This window comes from Mytilus edulis, chromosome 2 (assembly GCF_963676685.1).
Source record: "Mytilus edulis chromosome 2, xbMytEdul2.2, whole genome shotgun sequence".
NCBI lineage: Eukaryota > Metazoa > Mollusca > Bivalvia > Mytilida > Mytilidae > Mytilus > Mytilus edulis.
This window is the reverse complement of record NC_092345.1, coordinates 86,796,017-86,820,782: the sequence shown is the minus strand read 5'-3', so window position 1 is coordinate 86,820,782 and position 24,766 is coordinate 86,796,017. Positions and strand designations below refer to the sequence as shown.

Below are 24,766 nucleotides of genomic sequence, written 5' to 3'. Positions count from 1 at the left end.
AGCAATGGTGTTGTATGTGTTTTTTCTTCACTTGTTGTTATTGATTTAAGCAATGGTGTTGTATGTGTTTTTTCTTCACTTGTTGTTACTGATTTTAGCAATGGTGTTGTATGTGTTTTTTCTTCACTTGTTGTTACTGATTTTAGCAATGGTGTTGTATGTGTTTCTTCTTCATTTGTTGTTATTGATTTAAGCAATGGTGTTGTATGTGTTTTTTCTTCACTTGTTGTTACTGATTTTAGCAATGGTGTTGTATGTGTTTCTTCTTCACTTGTTGTTACTGATTTAAGCAATGGTGTTGTATGTGTTTCTTCTTCATTTGTTGTTATTGATTTAAGCAATGGTGTTGTATGTGTTTTTTCTTCACTTGTTGTTACTGATTTTAGCAATGGTGTTGTATGTGTTTCTTCCTCATTTGTTGTTATTGATTTTAGCAATGGTGTTGTATGTGTTTTTTCTTCACTTGTTGTTACTGATTTTAGCAATGGTGTTGTATGTGTTTCTTCTACACTTGTTGTTATTGATTTAAGCAATGGTGTTGTATGTGTTTCTTCTTCACTTGTTGTTACTGATTTAAGCAATGGTGTTGTATGTGTTTCTTCTTCATTTGTTGTTATTGATTTAAGCAATGGTGTTGTATGTGTTTCTTCTTCACTTGTTGTTATTGATTTTAGCAATGGTGTTGTATGTGTTTCGTCTTCACTTGTTGTTATTGATTTTAGCAATGGAATTGTATGTGTTTCTTCTTCATTTGTTGTTATTGATTTTAGCAATGGTGTTGTATGTGTTTCTTCTTCATTTGCTGTTATTGATTTTACCAATGGTGTTGTATGTGTTTCTTCTTCATTTGCTGTTATTGATTTTACCAATGGTGTTGTATGTGTTTCTTCTTCACTTGTTGTTATTGATTTTAGCAATGGTGTTGTATGTGTTTCTTCTTCGTTTGCTGTTATTGATTTTAGCAATGGTGTTGTATATGTTTTTTCTTCACTTGTTGTTATTGATTTTAGCAATGGTGTTGTATGTGTTTCTTCTTCACTTGTTGTTATTGATTTTAGCAATGGTGTTGTATGTGTTTTTTCTTCACTTGTTGTTATTGATTTTAGCAATGGTGTTGTATGTGTTTCTTCTTCACTTGTTGTTATTGATTTTAGCAATGTTGTTGTATGTGTTTCTTTTTCATTTACTGTTATTGATTTTAGCAATGGTGTTGTATGTGTTACTTCTTCACTTGCTGTTAATGATTTTTTGCAATGTAGGTGTATGTGTTTCTTCTTCACTTGTTGTTATTGATTTTAGCAACGGTGTTGTATGTGTTTCTTCTTCACTTGTTGTTATTGATTTAAGCAATGGTGTTGTATGTGTTTCGTCTTCACTTGTTGTTATTGATTATACCAATGGTGTTGTATGTGTTTCTTCTTCACTTGTTGTTTTTGATTTTAGCAATGGTGTTGTATGTGATTTTTCTTCACTTGTTGTTACTGATTTTAGCAATGGTGTTGTATGTGTTTCTTCTTCACTTGTTGTTATTGATTTTAGCAATGGTGTTGTATGTGTTTCTTCTTCACTTGTTGTTATTGATTTAAGCAATGGTGTTGTATGTGTTTTTTCTTCACTTGTTGTTACTGATTTTAGCAATGGTGTTGTATGTGTTTCTTCTTCACTTGTTGTTATTGATTTTAGCAATGGTGTTGTATGTGTTTTTTCTTCACTTGTTGTTATTGATTTAAGCAATGGTGTTGTATGTGTTTTTTCTTCACTTGTTGTTACTGATTTTAGCAATGGTGTTGTATGTGTTTCTTCTTCATTTGTTGTTATTGATTTTAGCAATGGTGTTGCATGTGTTTCTTCTTCACTTGTTGTTATTGATTTTAGCAATGGGGTTGCATGTGTTTCTTCTTCACTTGTTGTTATTGATTTTAGCAATGGTGTTGTATGTGTTTTTTCTTCACTTGTTGTTATTGATTTTAGCAATGGTGTTGTGTGTGTTTCTTCTTCTCTTGTTGTTATTAATTTAAGCAATGGTGTTGTATGTGTTTTTTCTTCACTTGTTGTTATTGATTTAAGCAATGGTGTTGTATGTGTTTTTTCTTCACTTGTTGTTATTGATTTTAGCAATGGTGTTGTATGTGTTTCTTCTTCACTTGTTGTTATTGATTTAAGCAATGGTGTTGTATGTGTTTTTTCTTCACTTGTTATTATTGATTTTAGCAATGGTGTTGTATGTGTTTCTTCTTCACTTGTTGTTATTGATTTTAGCAATGGTGTTGTATGTGTTTCTTCTTCACTTGTTGTTATTGATTTTAGCAATGGTGTTGTATGTGTTTTTTCTTCACTTGTTATTATTGATTTTAGCAATGGTGTTGTATGTGTTTCTTCTTCACTTGTTGTTATTGATTTTAGCAATGGTGTTGTATGTGTTTTTTCTTCACTTGTTGTTACTGATTTTAGCCATGGTGTTGTCTGTGTTTCTACACTTGTTGGTTTTGATTTCAGCAATGTTGTTGTCTGTGTTTCTTCACTTGTTGTTTTTGATTTTAGCAATGGTTTTGTATGTGTTTCTACACTTTTTGTTTTTGATTTTAGCAAAGGTGTTGTCTGTGTTTCTTCACTTGTTTTTTTTTATTTATGCAATGGTGTTGACTGCGTTTCTTCACTTGTTGTTTTTAATTTTAGCAATGGTGTTGTCTGCGTGTTTTCACTTGTTGTTGTTTTATTTTAGCAATAGTGTTGATGTGTGCCTTCACTTGTTGTTTTTGATTTTAGCAATGGTGTTTGTGTTTCTTCACTTTTTGTTATTGATTGTACTGTTAGTGTCTTCAAAATTATGTCTTATTACACGCTGTAGAAACAAAATGTTTGCTAAACAATGAAAAAAAAACCTCCCAAATGGATACATAATATAATTCTAGTTTTGTACTTGTTCCAAATAAAATTTACTAACAGTAATTTGTGAAAGGATAATTTCAAGTCTATTAAACATAACTCAGATGCTAGTTCACTTTAATTGGTTTCATGTTCTAGTGTTTGTAAAGTATTATATGTAATTTCATTTATAAATATTACATTGTAAAATAATTTAAATGTTCCAGACAACACTAAATATCGACGTAGCATTTAATGGTTTGCATAATAGATTGGTTTAAAATCAACTAAGGGCTGTGGTACACAATTATTGGAATTATTTATTTATGTGTTCGTTCTTTTCTAAAAGCATCTCTATTTGTGTGGTTATGTTTTTTGTTTTTATATTGTTTTTTTTTGTTTTGGGTTTCAAAATTTTGGGAGGGGAGAGGGGGGTTATTTTGTGCTCTTACTGTCGCATGTTCTTGTGCGATCCAAAAAGTCCAAAATATGATTCTTGTGTCAAGTATTTTAAAGTCGGAATTTTGAAATATTATTTCGTTAAAAGAAGTCAGTTTGGCTTGAATTTGTTGAAATAAGCTATTTTTAAACATGATAGTTTTTGGGGCCTTTTAAAAAAGATTACCAAACAGTATGGATTTTGCTCATTGTTGAAGGCCATATACAACGACCTATTATTATATTTGTTAAAATCATAGTCCTTTGGTTTTGAAAGTTTTTCATTACATATAATTATGTATATAAATGCTATATATTGTAATAAATAATTTGTTTTCTTATCTTTTTCAACAGGCCTACTGTTTTGGTTATATGAATTCCGCCTGTAATCCTATTATATATGCTTGGCGTAGTCCGTCCTTTCGAGAGGGTTACAAAGAGATATTGTGTCAGGAACCATCCTATGTCGTATCTGATGGTAAGTCACTTATATATTGTTGATCACTTTACATTTGTTAAGTATCTCAATTTAAAAAAAACACGGGAATGCACTTACAGCGATCTTGAGTTAATTGTTTATTTGTTACAGATGTATTGCAATTCATCAATAAATTTTCCTGTATTAAATTAAGAAGCTAACAATTTTCAAATTGTAAAGATTAATTTAGACAAATGTAAATAAACTTTATTAGAAAAAACCCTTTGATTTCGTCTACTTAGTTCATATAGCTTCCAGTTATCTGTTGCTTATACCATGTATATATTCATCTCTTAAACTTTCTTTTTATTTAGTGGCTTTAAGTATTAACTTTTATACAAATCAAGAACATGTATTTTAAATTATAAAAACACAAAGACATCTATTACAGGGTGCATCAGTGAGTTTTTGGCACCACTTTGGTCGTCTGTTATTGACTTTGTAAAATATATATTCTCAGTAATTATTATTCTGCAAATTGGTTCAAAATCCGAAAAGATGGTAGTGGCAATAAAAATCCAATGTAGGAGTCGAACTTTGTTATTTTTACGTTTCTAAACCAGAGCACTGAAAATTTGAAATACGTATAGTAAACTTGTATTGCTATTCTTTTAACATTTGAAAGTCCTGCCAACGGTATTTAGGGGACTTTATTTTTTTTGTGGTTTAGGTGTCATATCATGAAGTAAGGGATCACATCCAATTGAAAGATTTCGCTGGTTCTGAACGTAGAAATGGGAAAAGCTCTAGTGCGAGTGGCGTCTGATCTTATAAGGACACACATTTATATATATATGTATATTTTTTATAAATCTCATTTATTTTTATTAGTTTCATTTGAATCGACCTTCTTGACGCCTTTTTAATTTTTGAATTATTTTCATTTTGCTTTGCAGAAAATGCCGTTAATATATCTTTTAGGAGGTTTTAATGTTTCACTGTATAATTAGATGAGGGTTTCCATACAAGTACTAGTCTGGTAAGGCTGAGTACGTTAAAATTATTCTGTATGGATTCTAAAAGTTATAGCATTATATATATATTGCAAAGTTTGCATTCAAATGTTTGGGCATACATATATTATATAATTGTAACAGGAAAACAGTTATGCTTTATAATTAAAAAAAATGTAATGATGTTTTGTGGTTCATAGAGCATATGTGTAAGAAGCTTCCTAATCTTAGCAGGTCAATTTTAAAATACTCTTAAAAGGGGTATAATGAATTGTTGAGACTCAAATTATTGCAAGGGAAATACTGATGCGTATACATTAGGTTCCTTTTTAGCTCACCTGGCCCGAAGGGCCAAGTGAGCTATTCCCATCACTTTGCGTCCGGCGTCCGTCGTCGTCCGTCGTCGTCCGTCGTCCGTCGTCGTCCGTCGTCCGTCGTCGTTAACTTTTACAAAAATCTTCTCCTCTGAAACTACTGGGCCAAATCAAACCAAACTTGGCCACAATCATCATTGGGGTATCTAGTTTAAAAAATGTGTGGCGTGACCCGGTCAACCAACCAAGATGGCCGCCACAGCTAAAAATAGAACATAGGGGTAAAATGCAGTTTTGGGCTTATAACTCAAAAACCAAAGCATTTAGAGCAAATCTGACAGGGGTAAAAATGTTTATCAGGTCAAGATCTATCTGCCCTGAAATTTTCAGATGAATCGGTCAATCGGTTGTTGGGTTGCTGCCCCTGAATTGGTAATTTTGAGGAAATTTTGCTGTTTTTGGTTATTATCTTGAATATTATTATAGATAGAGGTAAACTGTAAACAGCAATAATGTTCAGCAAAGTAAGATCTACAAATAAGTCAACATGACCAAAATGGTCAGTTGACCCGTTTAGGAGTTATTGCCCTTTATAGTCAATTTTTAACCATTTTTCGTTAATTAAAGTAATCTTTTACAAAAATCTTCTCCTCTGAAACTACTGGGCCAAATTAATCCAAACTTGGCCACAATCATCTTTGGGGTATCTAGTTTAAAAAATGTGTGGCATGAATTGGTCAACCAACCAAGATGGCCGCCACGGCTAAAAGTAGAACAAAGGGGTAAAATGCAGTTTTTGGCTTATAACTCAAAAACCAAAGCATTTTGAGGAAATCTGACATGGAATAAAAATGTTTATCAGGTCAAGATCTATCTGCCCTGAAATTTTCAGATCAATCGGTCAATCGGTTGTTGGGTTGCTGCCCCTGAGTTGGTAATTTTGAGGAAATTTTGCTGTTTTTGGTTATTATCTTGAATATTATTATAGATAGAGATAAATTGTAAACAGCAATAATGTTCAGCAAAGTAAGATCTACAAATAAGTCAACATGACCAAAATGGTCAGTTGACCCCTTAAGGAGTTATTGCCCTTTATAGTCAATTTTTAACAATTTTCATTAATTTGGTAAATTTATGTAAATTTTTACCAAATATAGTTCTCTGTTACTAATGGGCAAAGTTCATTATAGATATAATTGTAAGAAGCAAAATCGTTCAGTAAAGAAAGAACTTCAAACACATCACCATCACCAAAATACAATTTTGTCATGAATCCATTTGTGTCCTTTGTTTAATATGCACATAGACCAAGGTGAGCGACACAGGCTCTTTAGAGCCTCTAGTTATAGTTGTTTTATATGCTTTAATTTTTATTTATAAAAGATAAGATCTGCTGTTTATTGACATACTTCATCAATTTAGAAGGTTATCATTGTGTAAGCAGTCATTTCCCGAGTAGTCCTTATTCTAAGTAGTTTTAAGCAAATTATTAGGTTCTTTTCAACACCTACTTTATACGATAATAGATTTGATTCATTAAATGAAGTATCTTGCTTGGTCATATCTCACCTGAACCTCATGCATTCATTGTTTCGTAGAACGTTCCTATTCTTAATATATAAAATAATACAAAGATTAGCCTGAAGCCAAATGTCAATAGCCTATTTTCATATTTTGAAAGCATTCGCTTGCATTAATTGATTGTGACCATTGCTTGTGTATTATTATATATTAGGTCATGAAAGAAGTTTGGGTCATGAAAGAAGTTTGCATGTTACACGAAAAGAAAGATAGTAAATAAAACACACAATAGAATTAAGAGATATATAAGTTCTTAAAGTTCTAATAAAGAATTATTAATGAAAATTAATTGTCAGATAAAAAAAACTGCGTCACGTCCACGTTGCCCTGTTACTGCTTTACCGCCTTTGTTTTCACTACTCCATGTTTGAATGATAAATATAAGGACCAGGTCATTCATTAATATTTGCACTTTCTGCTACATTCTTGTTCAAATATTTGACGTTTTTTGAAAATTAATAGAAAATTAAATTGACTATGCAGAGAACAAACACACGCAGCTTTCAAAAACTATAATATGGTTTGCAGGCATAAAAAAGTGTACGTTCAATTGTCTGTGTGAAAAAATAGAAAATTATCATGTTCGAAGGTAATGGTTTTCCTGCTTTTATTTTAATAGTACATGCCAATTAAGCAAGACTGAAACAAATGAAAATTCGAATGTACATTGTACTCTTGTTTTATGCGTATGGTCTGTTTTTCTTGTTTTATCCTCATCATATTTAGAAGTGCTTTGAATTCATTACTTTTGGAAATACTAAACTGGGGTCATTATGTTATATGGTTTTGAGAAAATAATGCACATAGTCATGATTATTTACAACGACCCCTCTTCAAAATACAAACAGGACCATTTATAATTTGTCAAATTGACAGAAAAGAACAATTGGTTTAGATAATCGGATATTCGAAAAAAATAAAATGCGATAATGATAAATAAATGCGAACAATAGGTTATTTAGTATATATTTTCTATGATCTGATCAGTAAAAAGCAAATAAGTTCATATTAGGGTAAATATATACTCAACTTCTTAGTACATGTGTAGGTTACCCATGGCACAGCATGTACTGAAAATGTCTATGTTTGTTTACTTACAATTGCTTTCTGTTCAGCCAATCTATCTCAAGCCCCTGTTACAAGACATTACATCAGAAGACCAGATAAATCTCATATTAATGGAGAGTATGAGGTATTTACGTTGTATGTTCAGAGTATGTGCTCATAGTCTTGTTACCATTTTAGTTTGCCGGAATTGTGATAGAATTGGTTTAAGTTATGCTTTAATAGATATGTGTGTAGTATTATTATGATTTTATTGAGTGTAAAAATGTTTTGTGGCCTTCCCTATGCATATTGATGTTATTTCTGTTCTTGTCTTGAATTTTGTTGATATATGCAGAAAGAAAGAAAAACATGTATTTTATGTAAAATAATTTTGAAATAGTGAATAATTTTCAAAACGCTATGTATTCCAGAGAAAGCCCGCTTCAAGTTTGTATGATTAAGAAGAGATATGGGTATACATTAATGCGACAGCAATCGAAATACATACAAAAAGCAACCGAAAACACACGAATGAGTCAACTTACAGACTTTAACAATAGAAAGTGTTCATACAGGAAGTAGGTGGTGCCCCCCTGTCGCTTAAAGTTAACATTAAAAAAAATCCCCTTTGAAGGTTTGTTTGTCTCTTAAATTTAACTCTTTTTCATCACGGGGGTGTTTACTCTGTCTAAAATTTACAACTCGGGGGGGGGACCTTTTTATGCCTTATAAAGGGTCATTATGTCTTTTTGGTCTGTGCATCTGTGCGTCTGTTCGTCCGTCTATACCGCTTTAGGTTAAAGATTTTTGTCAAGGTAGATTTTTATGAAGTTTAAGTCTAATCAACTAAAAACAGTACACATATTTTCCAATCTGAATGCCAATTTAGAGTTTTTATCCCAATTTCACGGTCCGCTTAACCTAGAAAATGATAGTACGAATGGGGCATTCTGTGTACTATGGACAAATTCTGGTTTTAATTTTATTACTGGTTAGGTCTATTACATTCAACTTTTCTAATTTGATCACTTATTGTGTTTCAGTAGTAGGCTCTAATATAACCTCCTTGGTTCTGGGCTTATTTGGAATGATGTTTATGAAAATAGTAAAACAGATATAATCAGACGAGTTTTAGTGAAATACAAAACATTATCATGATTAAACTTACATGTCTGTAGCTTTGCAAAACTTTTGCAAGCTACAGACATTTTAGTTTTTTTTAACATGTATGTAACTTACATTGTAGCTAAACATGTATAGTTTTCAATTAAGTTTAACTTCGTAGAAAGACGAGATGCTGATCTATAGCCCTTTTCACAAAAAATCTTAAGTGTAAAATTTATCGTAAGTCTAAAATATTCCATGACAGTTCAACTAAATATTTTCATCGTAAGATTAATTTTACACTTAATTTTTTTTTAAGGGCTCCTGAATAGATATGACCGAGTAGTCCTTAAGTAGTTCATATACATTTGTCATTAGCCTGTCAACGCTGAGGTTGTGAGATCGAGTCCGATATTTATGTACTACATTTGCCAGTTTTAACGTAGTAGGTAGGTTGTTCTTCTCGGATACTCTGGTTTTCTCCACCAATTAAATCTGACCGTTATGGTATAGCTAAGTATGCTGAAGGTGGCGTTAAACACCAATAGTCAATCAGTAAAATTTGAATAGATATGTGTGCTATCTGTTCCAAGTAAATGCTATATACAATTACTGGTCAGTAGTTCGAAAATAAATCAAGGATAATTTCTTTAAGTTATTCATAGGGAAATACAGATCAAGATATCATTTGGCTGTAATTAGGAAATTTCTTCGTCTAATTTGTATAACATTATTCCGTTCACGTTGATGAAGCTTGGAATGAAGAAATCGTGCTTTGAATCACGAAAATCCTTTATGGAATAGATAATGAACGGTGGTGGTCTGGATGGTAATATTCCATTTCATAATCAACCCATTGCTAACCATATCGGAAATCTGACAACAATTACTATGGACTGATGAATTTGCAATCAATTTTCTGATATAATGGAAATTATATTTAGAGACATGGCCTCAACGATTAATGCAATAAATCACAACAGGAAAGGAACGATGAAATAATTAAGATAAAGCCCTAACAAAGAACTATAACTGTTAGATAATAACATTGATTGATTGATTGTTACTTGCTTTACGCCCAGTGGCAATTATTTCATTCATATTCAGGAACAGTACTAATAAATGATTAATACAATAGAAGGGTCTGCACGGTAGGTCGACTGGGACGAAGGGCGGGCGGGAAGCTTAATTTTAACAATTATTTTATTGCCAAATATTTTCAAAAGGGCGGGAAATGTGGACTGCATTTTGAAAATAAGGCTATGTTGGATATGACAGAAGCACTCCACCTACACACGTATATGGACGGTTCTCATCTATTTGGACTTTAATTTTTTTACTGTCGGGCGGGAGGTCAATACTTGGAAGACTTTACAATAAGATGTAGTTTATATTTGTATGCCAAGTCAGTGTAACTAGGTATTTTATGGGATTTATTACAAACTCCATATGTCACTTCAAAGATAATTTTTTACTTTTCATTGTCAAACATCAACTGTATGCATGAACTTTCAAATTATCACAGTTAAAACATGAGTATTAATAATGGTTCAAATTAAGTAAATTTAGCGTTTTCGTAATTGTCAAAGCTATGGCCTGTCATTGTATCTTCTCTCCTACAAATACTAAACGCAACATTAGCAATACATGCCTTGGTACTGTGTTGTTCTTCGGTAATATGGCATAAAACAGTTTGTTTAATATTTTAAGATTTAGAAATTCAAACTTGGGTTTATTTCTGGAATATTAATGCAATGCGTCCCAAAACAAAACATGCTATGAGATGTATATGGTTATAAAAATACCTGCGAGAAAAGTGACCGATTTTCTGTGCTTGAAGTTATCATTACGGGTGGTGTTTTTTCTTTATCATTGATATGTTTCATGCTTATTTCCAGAAAGGTTAACGTTTGCGCTTCATTTAATGTTAAACATGTATTATGGGTAGTAACAAGTACAAGTAAATGTACATCACTGACAAGAATAACCGAAGATTTATTAAATTATACGTCAATGAGACGATATCAGAAGACATCCAAAAAGACTTTTGGCATAGTAGAATTAAACTTCAATTTTGTCTTTTTATACAAAAAATCTTCATTTTTTATCGCAAGGAGAATTTATTCAAAATGCATGCGTTGCCTTCAATTAGTATTAAACGAATGTTCTCTAATTGCGAACTATGAGTCGGCTAAAGAGATACGAAATGACAACCAACATAAAACAGGGGTTCCATCGTTTATGCAACACATTCAGACTGATAAAGATGGTTTGTAATTTTATCTCAGTAGAATATCTGCTTTGGAAAAAGACTTATAAATTATGTAGTTTCTTATAAATTGTCTGGTAGATTAAATTATCTCCAACATCATTCTTCGAAAGTTCTATGTAGCTATGCTACAGGGAATTCTATTTTATACATGTTTTGTTATCCATCGTGCGACTTTGCAGTTTTTAATTAGTTTTCAACAAAGCCATGCTCGTATATTGGAAATTTTCCGTTGATGAATAGAAAGAAGTACATAATAGTCCCAATTGTCCGTATTCTAGTTATATTATATGTACATTGAAGTTTTGCCATTTGAACAATACAAGTATAAAACCTCCAGAAAGATGTTCTAGATGGGTTTGTTATTGATTAAAATAGTCACTGAGCATACATGCTGATGACAAATGCATTTTTATTACACAACAGCTCTGAATATTGGACTTCGCAATAAATAAGCTAGCGATATTTCACATTATGGCTGAATGGGGTGTCATTAATAGGTTGAACAATAAAGTTGTGTATCTTTTGAAGGTCCATTAGGTACAATTAATATCAGAACAAGAAGACCAACACCAGAGATAAGTAAAGAAATACGGAATCGAAAAAATTCTGGACCTTGACTAGGGTAAATACTGGCATGACAATCTTTGGATCTTTTGACTTGTCCTTGGATAGTATTTAACAATCATAGCTAAGTAGAAGCATGTTTAAATCAAATGGTTACCCAGTGAACGTGTGGAAACCATCAGTGTTAATAATCGGTAAGATGTGTTTGAGTAGAAATCTAGTGGTACGGGAAAATGAATAGGAAGCATGTATAGCATCAAAAATAGATTCTACACGATACATTGTGTGTAATTAAAATAGTCAAAAAGTTGTAAGACTATTCAATGTTTTGCAAGATAGTTGTAGTAAATAAAATTAGGAATGCATAAAACCTAAATACAGCTATCTTTTAGATTCGAGTGTGGTGAACACGTTATCTTTTACATATAAATCACTGAATTGATATAAGAAATATAACTTGACAATCCATTGATCTTGAATATATTATTTGTTTTCATAGTGGTATATAGTTAGTATATTATTTAAATGTTACACGTTGCTCCTTTGAGAGTCATTTTGGTTTGTTCTGTGACGATTTCTTCTCTGTATACAACATTACAAAATAACGGCATGCTCATATAGAAAATGTCTTACTCAATAAGATAGTCTATTGTCTCATCTGAGAGTAGCAATATTTCTTATAGTCATTGAATTCCATTTGGTAACAGAACTTGCAAAAATACAGTATTTGGACAAAACTACCAGACACCAGTTGTGACTTTATATTGAACTCTAGATGTCCTTTGTTTTTTTGTTTGTTTTATAGGATTGCTGTCACATTGACGTAAATGTAAATGCCAATTATTTATATCATATATCTGGTCATGAAATATTTTGCATTTTGAAGATCATTAGAGAAATGTTCATTACAGTTGGAATAAGAATCGTGACTAATAAGTTCATTCTACTTTGATAAGTTTTCTACAAAATCAAACTAAATTGACTTATTTTATGCATGCTATATACCTGTTGTAGGAAACACACATTAATTAGAGAATTAAAGTCAATAATTCAGGATAATTGGTATTGCAGATCTGTCATTATTTACTTTGATGTCAATTAAATAAAACAATTTACGTAATTGTAGATTTGCGTGGAATTGCAATTGAATATGGTTAATTTCATTAATCCATCAGTATTGTAAATAAATGGCGGAAAGAGGAAAGAACGAAAATTGATTTCCGTTAGCATTAACTACATTTCCACCATCGTAGCATATATCTAAATACCAAGCATAATGATAGAAACAAGCCAGTTCAATTTGGGACAACAGAAGTGTGGTTGTGTCCTCAGTAAAAGAAAAAACTAATTTGTCCCTGCATTTATTTTAGGTTCGAAAGTCCATCATTTTCATTTTCTTTCTGGTCATTATTATTCTAAAAGTATGCATATATATAGATAGATATGCATGCAAAGTAAAAGCAAGTAAGTCTTTCTGGCTTGCTTATTCTTACGTTTTATTTAGCGATGAAGTATACAGTCAGTTTACAAGTATTATAACTTAAAACAAACAGGGTATTTCATATGATGGCAATATTCCGTTTCTATCGATCATGCATTAGTTAGTTCCCCATCCACTAAAATTAGAAGAGTAGACAGTCGCTGCAGTTTTATGTCGATCCATTTGTCGGTCTACCTGGTGATGCCAATGTAACATAAGCTTATGTCGATTATATATATCTTTGTTATTTTGGAAAACCTCAATTTACCTTAAAATGCAGGTCAAGTTCGATTGTAACACATATGTATTATCTATTAAAATACACATTGATTGATTGGATATTGTTTGCTTAACGTATCTATGGTTTGTCAGAATATGACAAACACGTTGGTTTAGCTTAAAGTATCATACATAGGTAATATGTCTTTGAAAATTCCATATAATGATAAAAGGACAAGACATGGCAAAATGCAAAACAATTCAATCAAAAATAGCAACGGCATTATTTATGTTAAATCAATAAACGACAGAGAGCAAATACCGACAACTACTGAACTACAGGCTCCTTACTTAATAGTACGCCGTATATGGCACGTATAAAAAGGGGGGAGGTTGAAAATGTTTTTAGTACTCAATTTAACCCTAACCTAGTACAGTGGTGTAACAGCACAACATATATACAATGTATAAAAATCCGTTGGAAAAAGCTTGACTGATCTTAGAGTTCTACTACTCGCAGTTACTAGAAGTTATTTCAAAGCCAACAACATCAAGCAATAAATCAAATTCTCTAAGACTAACTTATGACTTAAATTTATTTTTTTAAGCAAAAGAATTCTTATAATTTTGAGTTTTTTTCTAAGCACAATCATCCTTATTGAGATCATCTCCGTTAGTTAAGTGATTTTCAGTAGTTAAAAACCTTAGCCATGATGTATTCTATGTCATGTATTTTAGGGTATGTGATATTTACTTTGCCAAATCTTAACTGGTAAATTGTTTTATCAGTTGATCACACGTTATCATTATAATGAAGTTATTTTATATAATCTTTCAACAATATTGCATAACTTTGCGATTATCAGACATAATAAGCAAACTAAAAAGTGGAGATATATACTTTATTGAAATTTTCTGATAGTGATAGGGCCAATTATATCAAGTGCTTTATAATGAATGGGAATTAGCTGTGTGAATCATTAATGTATCTAATTTTAGATAAAGCTAACTATATATTAATAGTCAAGTTAGTATTGGAAGTTTTTTTTATGACCATTCCGATTAAACTTGAAAACGCACCATTTACGCGAGGGATGTTAAGTTTATTAAAATCTAAATAAAATTTGATTTCTGAATCTATTTTTAGTGTTGATATAACATGCAATACATGTATAAATATTATTTTTGGAAGTTGGACTAAAGCTAAAAACAAATAATTTCTGAATTATTTTTTAATGAATGATATTAAATGAATTATAAATGTGTGATTGCAAAAGAGACAAATATGCACGAAATATAAACTTTACACAGTGATAAATAATGTAGGATATATGGGTGTGTTGTGTGTCGGAATGTCAGATTCATGTTCATATTTGAATACAGGGGTACAGAAATAACATTATACTGAAATCGGCACTCTTATAATTTTACACTGGCTTTGATGATTATGTAACAAAAAGCAATGTTTCTTGCAGATGCTTTCTGAAGTTGCGAAAGCTGTAATTCTGAGCTGTAATTAATCTTTCGTTGCTTTTCTAAAAGCAATAAACACAGTTTTTCTTGTACTAACTTAAAGGATATATATTTGTACTGATAATAAATATACACCTTTTCTGCCGATGTATCATTACCAAGCTTGCCTTACTGTATTAAAATAGAAGTATAACATACGTTTGAGCTGACGTTGTATTTATTGTCATTGGGGATGTTTTTAAAGATCAAAACACAGTCGCAGGGGTTGGGTCAATTTCTGTAACTCACAAGGTCATAAGACGAAAATTGTCAAAACCTTCAGGAATTTGAATATTAACGTACATAAAGTTAACATTTTTCCTCCCTTAAATTGAAATGTTACTCCAATACACCTTGGTGCTTCTATAAATGGTTTGTAAAGTTTTCGTCAAAGAACACCAATACGAATCTAGGTATGTGTGTTTGAAAAAAACAACACATAGCTTCAAATTACTGATTATTGTTTTGCTTTTCGTTTAGAAAGTCTTTCGCATTCATTTTTGGGATAATTATTCAGAATAAGTCAAGTTTTATCTTCAGTAACTAATGAAAAATACGCCACGATGTTTTGAGGACCCCAATGTCCACACATAAAGTAGTTATACTGTGAATATCGAGCTTTTTTATATGACGCTTGTATGAAATAAATTCAGGATAAATTAAGAAAAATTGAGAAAAAGGAAATGGGGAATGTGTCAAAGCTACAACAACCCGACCATAGAGCAGACAACAGCCGAAGGCCACTTATGGGTCTTAAATGTAGCGAGAAACTCCCGCATCCGGAGGCGTCCTTCAGCTGGTCCCTTAAAAAATGTATACTAGTACAATGACAATGGACGTCATACTAAACTCCGAATTATACACAAGAAACTAAAATTAAAAATCATACAAGACTAACAAAGGCCAGAGGCTCCTGACTTGGGACAGGCGCAAAATTGCGGCGGGGTTAAACATGTTTATGAGATCTCAACCCTCCCCCTATACCTCTAGCCAATGTAGAAAAGTAAACGCATAACAACACGCACATTAAAATTCAGTTAAAGATAAGTCCGAGTCTGATGTCAGAAGATGTAACAAAAGAAAATAAATAAAATTACCCTTTACCTCTTTGAAGGATAAACTGAAAGTATTAATATTAAACAGATTGAAAGTAAGTGAAAACAAATAAGAATAATTTACAATATAAATAATGGAACTAAAATATGCTGCTCACTTATCAAAATAACTCAAGAAAACCAAAACGTGTAATGTCATTTTGTCATATCGGTGCCTTTTATAATATATAATATATATAAGGTTTGGGTTTGGCTAGTGTAAGGCCATACGATGACATAACGGTGCCAAAATCTACTCTGTTGGTTTGTGGTCTCATTAGCAATCATACCATATCTCCTTATTTCATATTGTAAAACAATTTGACACTTATAATATAATATAATAATAAAAAAAAAAATAGATTGAATACCTATCAGTTTCAAAATAAAAACCATTGTCGGTTGTATTTCTTTTTATTGTCGTTTTCTTTCATCATTCTGTATTTGATTGCTTTCATTGACTTTTTCATATGATTGAAAATGCAATTGTTTTGTTTAAATTGAAATCACTGCGAAACACTGCGAAATCGAAAGATATGATTGCTACAGCAGAATAATACCACCTTGGGAAATACGCCTCGTTTGTTAACTTGAGATATATTTTATCATTTCCACGAGAACTAAGTATAAAATTCAAGACATAAGTATTCGAAAATGGCCTAACACATTTGTTTGTTTACGTAAACTTTACATAAATTTATCTATGAAATATTCAAACATTGTCCCTCATTAAATTATATAAAATTTAATCGATTATAAGTCCTGCACAATTTTCATTTGGTTTATTGTGTTTCCTGGATTAGACATTTACAAGAATATTGAAAGCGCAAAACTACTTGAAGATCACAAGGTGTAACACATATACGGGACAGATGACAAAATATGATATTCATTCAAAACATACATGTATGTTCTTTATAACATCAATAATTTTGTACATATATTATAGAGAGTTGTATATATTTGTACATGCAATCTTTTCGTCATGTTCCAAAAATTGAAGCCAACAATTTTTGTGTGTCGTGTCGATCATTTAAATAAACTTTTTGCAACTGATTTTTCAGTTTGTTCTTTTGTTAATTTAAACATATTTTATTGTTCAAAATGACAAATGGACGAGACAGAAGTTTTACTACTTAGTAACGTTTTGTTGTGCTGTTAGACCACTGTCTCGGTTTATGGGAGGGTTGTGCCATTATAAAACTGTCTAACCCCCACATATTGTATGTGCCTGTTCCAAGTCAAGAGCCTAGTATTCAGTGATTCTCTGTCAAATTGTTTTTTCGTAAGTTGCGTTGTTGTCGAGCCTGCAACTTTTGTTGCAGAAAGCTCGACATAGGGATAGTGATCCGGCGGCGGCTACGGCGGCGGCGGCGGTGTTAGCTCACTTCTTAAAAGCTATATATTTTAGAAGGTGGAAGACCTGGATGCTTTATATTTTGTATATAGATGCCTCATGTTACGAAGTTTCCGTCAGTCACATGTCCATTGTCCTTGACCTCATTTTCATGGTTCAGTGACCACTTGAAAAAAAAGTTCAGATTTTTTGTAATGTTAAATTCTCTCTTACTGTAAGTAATAGGATAACTATATTTAGTATGTGCGTACCTTGCAAGGTCCTCATGCCCGTCAGACAGTTTTCAGTTGACCTCGACCTCATTTCATGGATCAGTGAACAAGGTTAAGTTTTTGGTGGTCAAGTCCATATCTCAGATACTATAAGCAATAGGTCTAGTATATTCCGTGTATGGAAGGACTGTAAGGTGTACATGTCCAACTGGCAGGTGTCATCTGACCTTGACCTCATTTTCATGGTTCAGTGGTTATAGTTAAGTTTTTGTGTTTTGGTCTGTTTTTCTTATACTTTATGCAATAGGTTTACTATATTTGTTGTATAGAATGATTGTAAGGTGTACATGTCTAGCGGGCAGATGTCATCTGACCTTGACCTCATTTTCATGGTTCAGTGGTTATAGTTAAGTTTTTGTGTTTTGGTCTGTTTTTCTCATACTTTATGCAATAGGTTTACTATATTTGTTGTATGGAATGATTGTAAGGTGTACATGTCTAGCGGGCAGATGTCATCTGACCTTGACCTCATTTTCATGGTTCAGTGGTCAAAGTTAAGTTTTTGAGTTTTGGTCTTTTTATCTAATACTATATGTCATAGGTCAACTATATTTGGTGTAGGGAAATATTTAATGATCTATATGTCAGTCATGCAGGTTTTTTTTACCTTGACCTGGTTTTCAAGGTTCATTGCTCAGTGTTAAGTTTTTGTGTTTTGGTCTATTTTCTTAAACTATAAGCAATAGATCAACTATATTTGTTGTATGGAAGCATTGTTAGCTGTACATGTCTGCCTGGCATATTGTTCAACTGACTTTGACCTCATTTTCATGGTTCATGTTAAGTTTATGTGCCAGTCGTAATAAAGCTGTATATTTAGGAGTATCAACATAATATCAATGACTTGTAAAGAAGGCGAGACATTTCAGTGTCTGCACTCTTGTTTTGAATTAAGCCGTTAGTTTCGTGGTTTAAAATTGTTCCTATTATTCAAGTAGTTAACTGTACGGTATGAGTGAATTCACACTGCCACCTAAAAATTTTGTTGTTGGAGGTGGCGCTGTTGTCAGATTGTGCCGAAATTCTCGCATTCAAAAGGTCATATGCTACCTTATTTGTGAACAAAATAATGCATCAAATTTTAAACAAGAAAACTTATGATTCAATATTGAAAACTATAACCAAGAAAATGTTAGTATGATGACAAATATTAGTTCTAAAAAGTAATATATAAAATGTTATCAAATAACGGGACCTTCCTCTAACTTTCTCTTTAGAAGATGCTCCTGTAATGTTATTGATCATTCGCAACAGTAATAAAACACAGATTTATACGTTGTATAATATATTTAGTGTGCTGTGGACTGTAATGAACATGTTTTATTGGAATATGCCAGTTTGTCTTATATTGTCTAAAGTTATCGCTGTCTGATTTATCACTCCATTAAGGGTTTTTCCGACGTAGTCGGTATAGTTTCGGTTTGTGCCCTTTGAACTTAAGGACGCTTAACTATGACAACAGAATACGCATGCTCGAAAATCCTTTCTGTGATTGGACAAAATGCTGTCATGGTGGGTGATTTGGTTGTGTTTGAAAAAACGTCTCGTTAATTATATCGCGATGGAAAGCAAGTGAAAAACTATAAATATTTGAACTAGATCTTACAAAGATTTATATTTTTATTAAAACAATTGTTTCTCCAATAGCTCTTTGCATTCGTGACAGCTGTTTATTTGGGACAATTATATAATTTTTAATGTAAACTTTCTTGTACGAACATACATGACTTTTAGAACGCACCTACTCATGTGAGATTTCCACGGGGTTTTGGTGAATGTAAACAGAAAGATACGAGGACCGAGAATACTGAACACAAAAAGAGAACACGTTATTTAAATGGCATCTTTGTGCTTCTGAAGGTTATCGAAATGATAGTTTTAAACATATACTCAAATTTAAATACGTCGGATATCTTTTTTAAAGATAGTTCTTGTTTTCAATACAACCAACACAACAAGTAATTATACACAAATACGTCATTGACATCCGACGGATTCTTTAGCTTGTATTGTACTTCCGTTTTCAAAGCCCTGAAAGCTTTTTAAGGGAAACCAAAAGTTTAGTCTATAGTTAAGCTCTTAGTTATGAATATTTTCAAAATACTATTTAATTTAAGAGTTTACATAAGGCCATTTTGGTGTGAAATAGTACATCTGCCTTCAAACCTTCCCTTAGAAGGCTTTGATATGTTATCATTTTCAAAATCCTAGCAGCCCTATATCCTATACACAGGGAAATGATTATTACATTGGACAATGTAATTCAATCTTCATGTATCTTCATCAACCTAAACGGTTGCGTGTTTAATTATTTCTAAATTGTGTCAATATAGGACAATATAAAGAGGACATGCAGCACTATAATATAAATAGTTGTAAATAAATTAATACGACACATGGAATTATATACATTTATTGTTTATAATAAATCCTAATAATGATAAAATTATGGCTAAAGTGCTCTATTCACCAATTACGCATAATACATCTAGGCATATTTCGTTCATGTTGATGGGCGACTTGTTTTTCATAAGTTTGGAATGCACTTGAACATTTATCCTGCATCCGTTCGACAACAATTTATAATGGAATCTAACTATTTAATGCAAGTGAACTGCACTCCTCAATACATGTACTGCTTAAACACAGGCGCATTACTAACTTATTTATATCTAGCCTACATTATATCATTACTGTAACACGGGACTTGATATAGAAATGATTAAAGAAGAAAGTAGATCAAAGCTTTTCTCCATCTTGAAAAGATTTTGCTGGCAACAGTTTACAATAAAAACAACTATTGCACAAACTGAAGGCGTAAATGACAGTAAAATGATTTTCACCGACTAGAAGTACAACGTTGTGACATATAAGACGATAGATGATTATTTCAAAGGATTGCATGCAAAACTTTACCAGAATCGAATTTCATAATTTATCATAATTGATTAGGAACTGTATCTTTCATCGAGCTTCTATGTAGGACATTTATTCATATCTCTACGCTCATTTTGTTAAACAATGTTATGTAGCGGAAAAACGATCATCGTCTATAATAAGAAACAAGACACCCTTGAGAAGTTTTTAGAAGAAGAAAATAGCTTAATTTATAACCCATTAGCCCCTATGTAAAGACTGTTCCACAGTCTGCTCACATAAGATGTAAGTTTGAAAATCAATTATCCAAGAAATATGCTTGCCAAGTCACTAAAATGATTCAATCAAATCAACATTTTTACGAAATGTCTAGCAACTTCCATTTATTTTATGTATTTTAAAAATAATTTTGAAACAATTTCAATCTCTATAACCTATATAAATGCAGATACAAATGTCAAACATGTTTTCTATCTATAGTAACACCTCAAGGGAGTAAATTTACTTTTTTATGTCTGACAGTAAACATTTGCTGAGAGCCGGATATGGCTTTGAAAATATTCTTTTTAAAATGCCAATCATGCATGTCCGATTGAGAATACTAGTATATCATTTTACATGTGTATGCTTTTTGTACCTATCTTGAAGCGTGTCACGTATTAGAGAACCTTAGCAAGAAATTCTTTGCATATTTCTCCGTTATAGAGCTAAATAGACGACTCTTCCCAAACTTTCTTCGTTTTACCAGTGACAGTAAAAATGTACTCACTACTCTCCATATATTTATCCTTCTGAACCTTTCTCGTTGTTTTATTTTATGAATGTTTAATGCTACGAGATCACCAAACATACATACACACGTCATTGCTCATCGACTCGGCGATACCACTGTAACGCTGACAGCATTCACACTGCTATTTTGTACATAATTACACCTTATGTAAGAATGCTGCATTTTGATTGGTTAAGAACCAGTGTATTTTTTGCATATTCTAAACTTTTTTCTTCATTTCAAAAGAATTTGTCTTTTTTTTACCACTGCCGGTGAATTTGACGCAAATACCATGGTATTTGCCATTTTGGATATTCCTTTTTTACCCTCGCGAGCCTCTTCCCGCCAAATTATTCGGAACGTTTCTCTTCTTATCCCAATTATTAAGGCAACGTGATTAATCAATATTGATTGATAGAGATATTCCGAATACTGTAAACAAAAATGTCAGCTCACACGGCTGCAGGCGGTCGTGGATTAGATAGATTTGGTACTGCTGAAGATGAAGATATCGATGATTTGATGAATGATGTGTTGGCAAATAACACTAAAAAGTCAACCAAGTTTGCAATAAAACTAGTTTATGACTATTGTGTGTCTAAAGGAATAGATGCAAATATAGAGGACAGAAGCCCAGCCAGTTTAAATAATTTGTTAAAAGAATTTTATGTTAACATTCGCCAAGCAAATGGAGATTACTATTCTAGAAGCAGCTTTTGTGTAATTCGTCAATCTATTAATAGGCACCTAAAGCAGCCGCCGCACAACAAGCCCTTTGATGTAATAACTGATACTGCATTTACTACTGCAAACAACATCTTCAAAGCAATGTGCAAGAAACTTAGAAAGGAAGGAAAGGGACAAATTAAACATAAAAAATCTGTTGACAAAGGTGATATTAAGAAACTGTATGAACATCCACGTACATTCAATGTTAATTCTCCTTCTGGACTATTGAACAAAGTGTGGTTCGAGGTTTTATTATATTTTTGCCGCCGGGGGCAAGAAAATCTCCGTGAAATGAAGCCACAAGACTTTAAAATTTCTAAAGATGATGAAGGGAAAGAATATGTACACAAAATTTCATCTGAAATGACAAAGAACCACCAGGGAGTGGATGAAGAAGACTTTGAGCCGGAAGGGGGCAGAATGTATGCCACCGGAACCCCAATGTGTCCAGTTTTGTCTTTCAAAAAGTATCTAGATAAACTAAACCCAAACCAAACTGCGTTTTGGCAGAGACCAAGAGATTCTTTTGATGAAGAGGATGAAATATGGTATGAAAATAAACCCCTTGGGAAGAACACTTTGGGAAGTATGATGAAAAACATTTCAGAATCTGCAAATTTATGCAAATCATACACTAATCACTGTGTGCGAGCAACGTGTATAACTGTTCTTAGTGATTCTGGATTTGAAGCCAGACATATTGTCACTATTTCAGGCCATAGGAATGAACAGAGTGTACAGAACTATGTTCGTGACACATGCACAGCGCAGAAGCGTGACATGTCTGCTTCAATTTCGTCGTATACCACTGCGAATTCAACTGCAAATTTAGATCAAAACAATAACAATGAAAATATAAATAATTCTGTTTTTGATGTCAATGAATCAGATTTAACTGAAGATCAGTGTGATGACATTTTTGAAAGTATTCAACAGGGAGAAGCTGAATTGCACCCTCTTTCGGACTTAACAAACATAAATCCACCAGCACAAACTACAAAATGTACTGGGATGAATAAGCACCCTATCGTGTTTAATAACTGTAATGTTACCATTCACAATATTTCATAAAATTCATGTTTTGAACATTTATAGTTGACACTGTTATTTTTCATGTTTCTGTTTGTATTACACATGGTATATTTATTTTATAAATATTTTACATAGTGTTTTAGTGAACAAAATTAAAAGTTTATCAATCTTGCACACTCAATTTATTCACATAAAATAGTTGTGGTATAATTCATGTAATTATTCCAAATGCAAATTATGCATAAACTTGTTTACAGATTACAGCTTACTACTAGTGGTAACAAAAGATTTCCTTTGACCTGTACAAACAGTTATAATCAAAATAGATTCGGTGTAATTAAACAGATATATCATGTTATGGAGGGGTATTTGCGAAAAATACCAGTCTTGGGACCAAATTTCCCTCGCCTAGCGGCTCGGGAAATTTTACAGTCCCTTGACTGGTATTTTTCGCAAATACCCCTCCATAACATGATATATCTGTTCAATATATATGTTACAGTGAATTTGTATAATCAGTTATTATGTAGAATCCCTGGAATTTTCAGGGATTATGTAGAATCACTGGCTAGTTTAGGGATTATATATAATCACTAAAATTTTCAGGGATTATGTATAATCACTAGGAAAAACGTCAGGGATTCTACATAATAACTGAAATGAAGAAATAGTTTTATTTATAAAGAAAATGAATAAAATTGAAATTATTTATTCTATAAAATCACATAAAAACATCATCATAAAGTAACATAAATTGTAAAATGTTAAGGAGGCTCGAGGGTATAAAAATTTCAGAAAAAAATCAAACATTTGTTTTTCATTACAAATTTTATTTATTTCCTTTTGTAGTTGTTACTTTATCATATGGTACAAAAATCATTCAAAACAATTAATTCGTGTTGGCCCTTGATGACTTTCAAAATGTATACATCATTGAAAAAGTTCCAAATTATCTCCCTTTGGTGGAAAAATGCCATTTTTTGGCTCTAAAATTGAAATATCTTTTTCAACTCATCGGTGACCTATCTTTTTTAATATAATTTCCATATAAGCTGTACTTGAACTAAATCATTGTAAAATTTTAGCGATTTCTGTAATAAATTTCTTTTTTTTATTTCGATATTACCTTTATTTCTCCTATTACTTCAACAGAAAAAAAAAACACCTTTACAAAAATGTATGCTTCTTTCGAAGGCAGATTGTGAGCGCAAATGAACGGTGACCCCACTTTTTTATTTTATTTTTCTATTAACTATAAGATAAAGTTCATTTATAAAAAAATATAGAGAAATCCTATATAAATGATTTAGACCCGCGAACCCCCTTAAGCACAATATATCAAAATGATAACCCAATTTTTTTTTAAATGTTAGGCACACTACATGAAAATGTGAAAAACAATATATCAAAAGAATATGCTTCACATCTGTTATTACCACAATATCCACATTTTAGAAAACCTTTTCCTGCACATATCGAATCAGATTTTAACGACACGCTTAAGTGAAATAAAGTGTTCAGTAAAACATCTGACAAAAGATGGGAATTTGCAACCTTGAACCGGTTCGAGCAAGAAAGATACCATGTTTTGTAGTCAGGTGATATCGTTTTTAAGACTTTTTTTAAACAATTGTCATTATGTTTTTCGGGTTTCCTTTTCCTTTTTTGCCATGTGGAATTGCTATGAGAATATTACACCAAATGCAAGCTTCCTATAAAATTTGTTTCTATGTGTCAATCCTAAGTTCTGCCTGTTTTTCCTACATTTAGATGCCTAAGTTCTCACAGTTTGAATGTCTTGTTTAT

The 24,766-nt window shown here is 32.0% G+C and overlaps 1 protein-coding gene across 10 annotated transcripts in view; it reads left to right on the top strand.

The window, feature by feature from the left end:
- LOC139513264 (melanopsin-B-like) overlaps positions 1-24,766 on the top strand; it is a 60,133-nt gene that overhangs the window by 30,537 nt on the left and 4,830 nt on the right. For all 10 annotated transcript variants that reach the window (XM_071301602.1, XM_071301596.1, XM_071301601.1 and 7 more), the window contains one exon: positions 3,658-3,781. In XM_071301602.1, the coding sequence (XP_071157703.1) occupies positions 3,658-3,781 (124 nt within the window). The remainder of the gene's footprint in view (positions 1-3,657; positions 3,782-24,766) is intronic.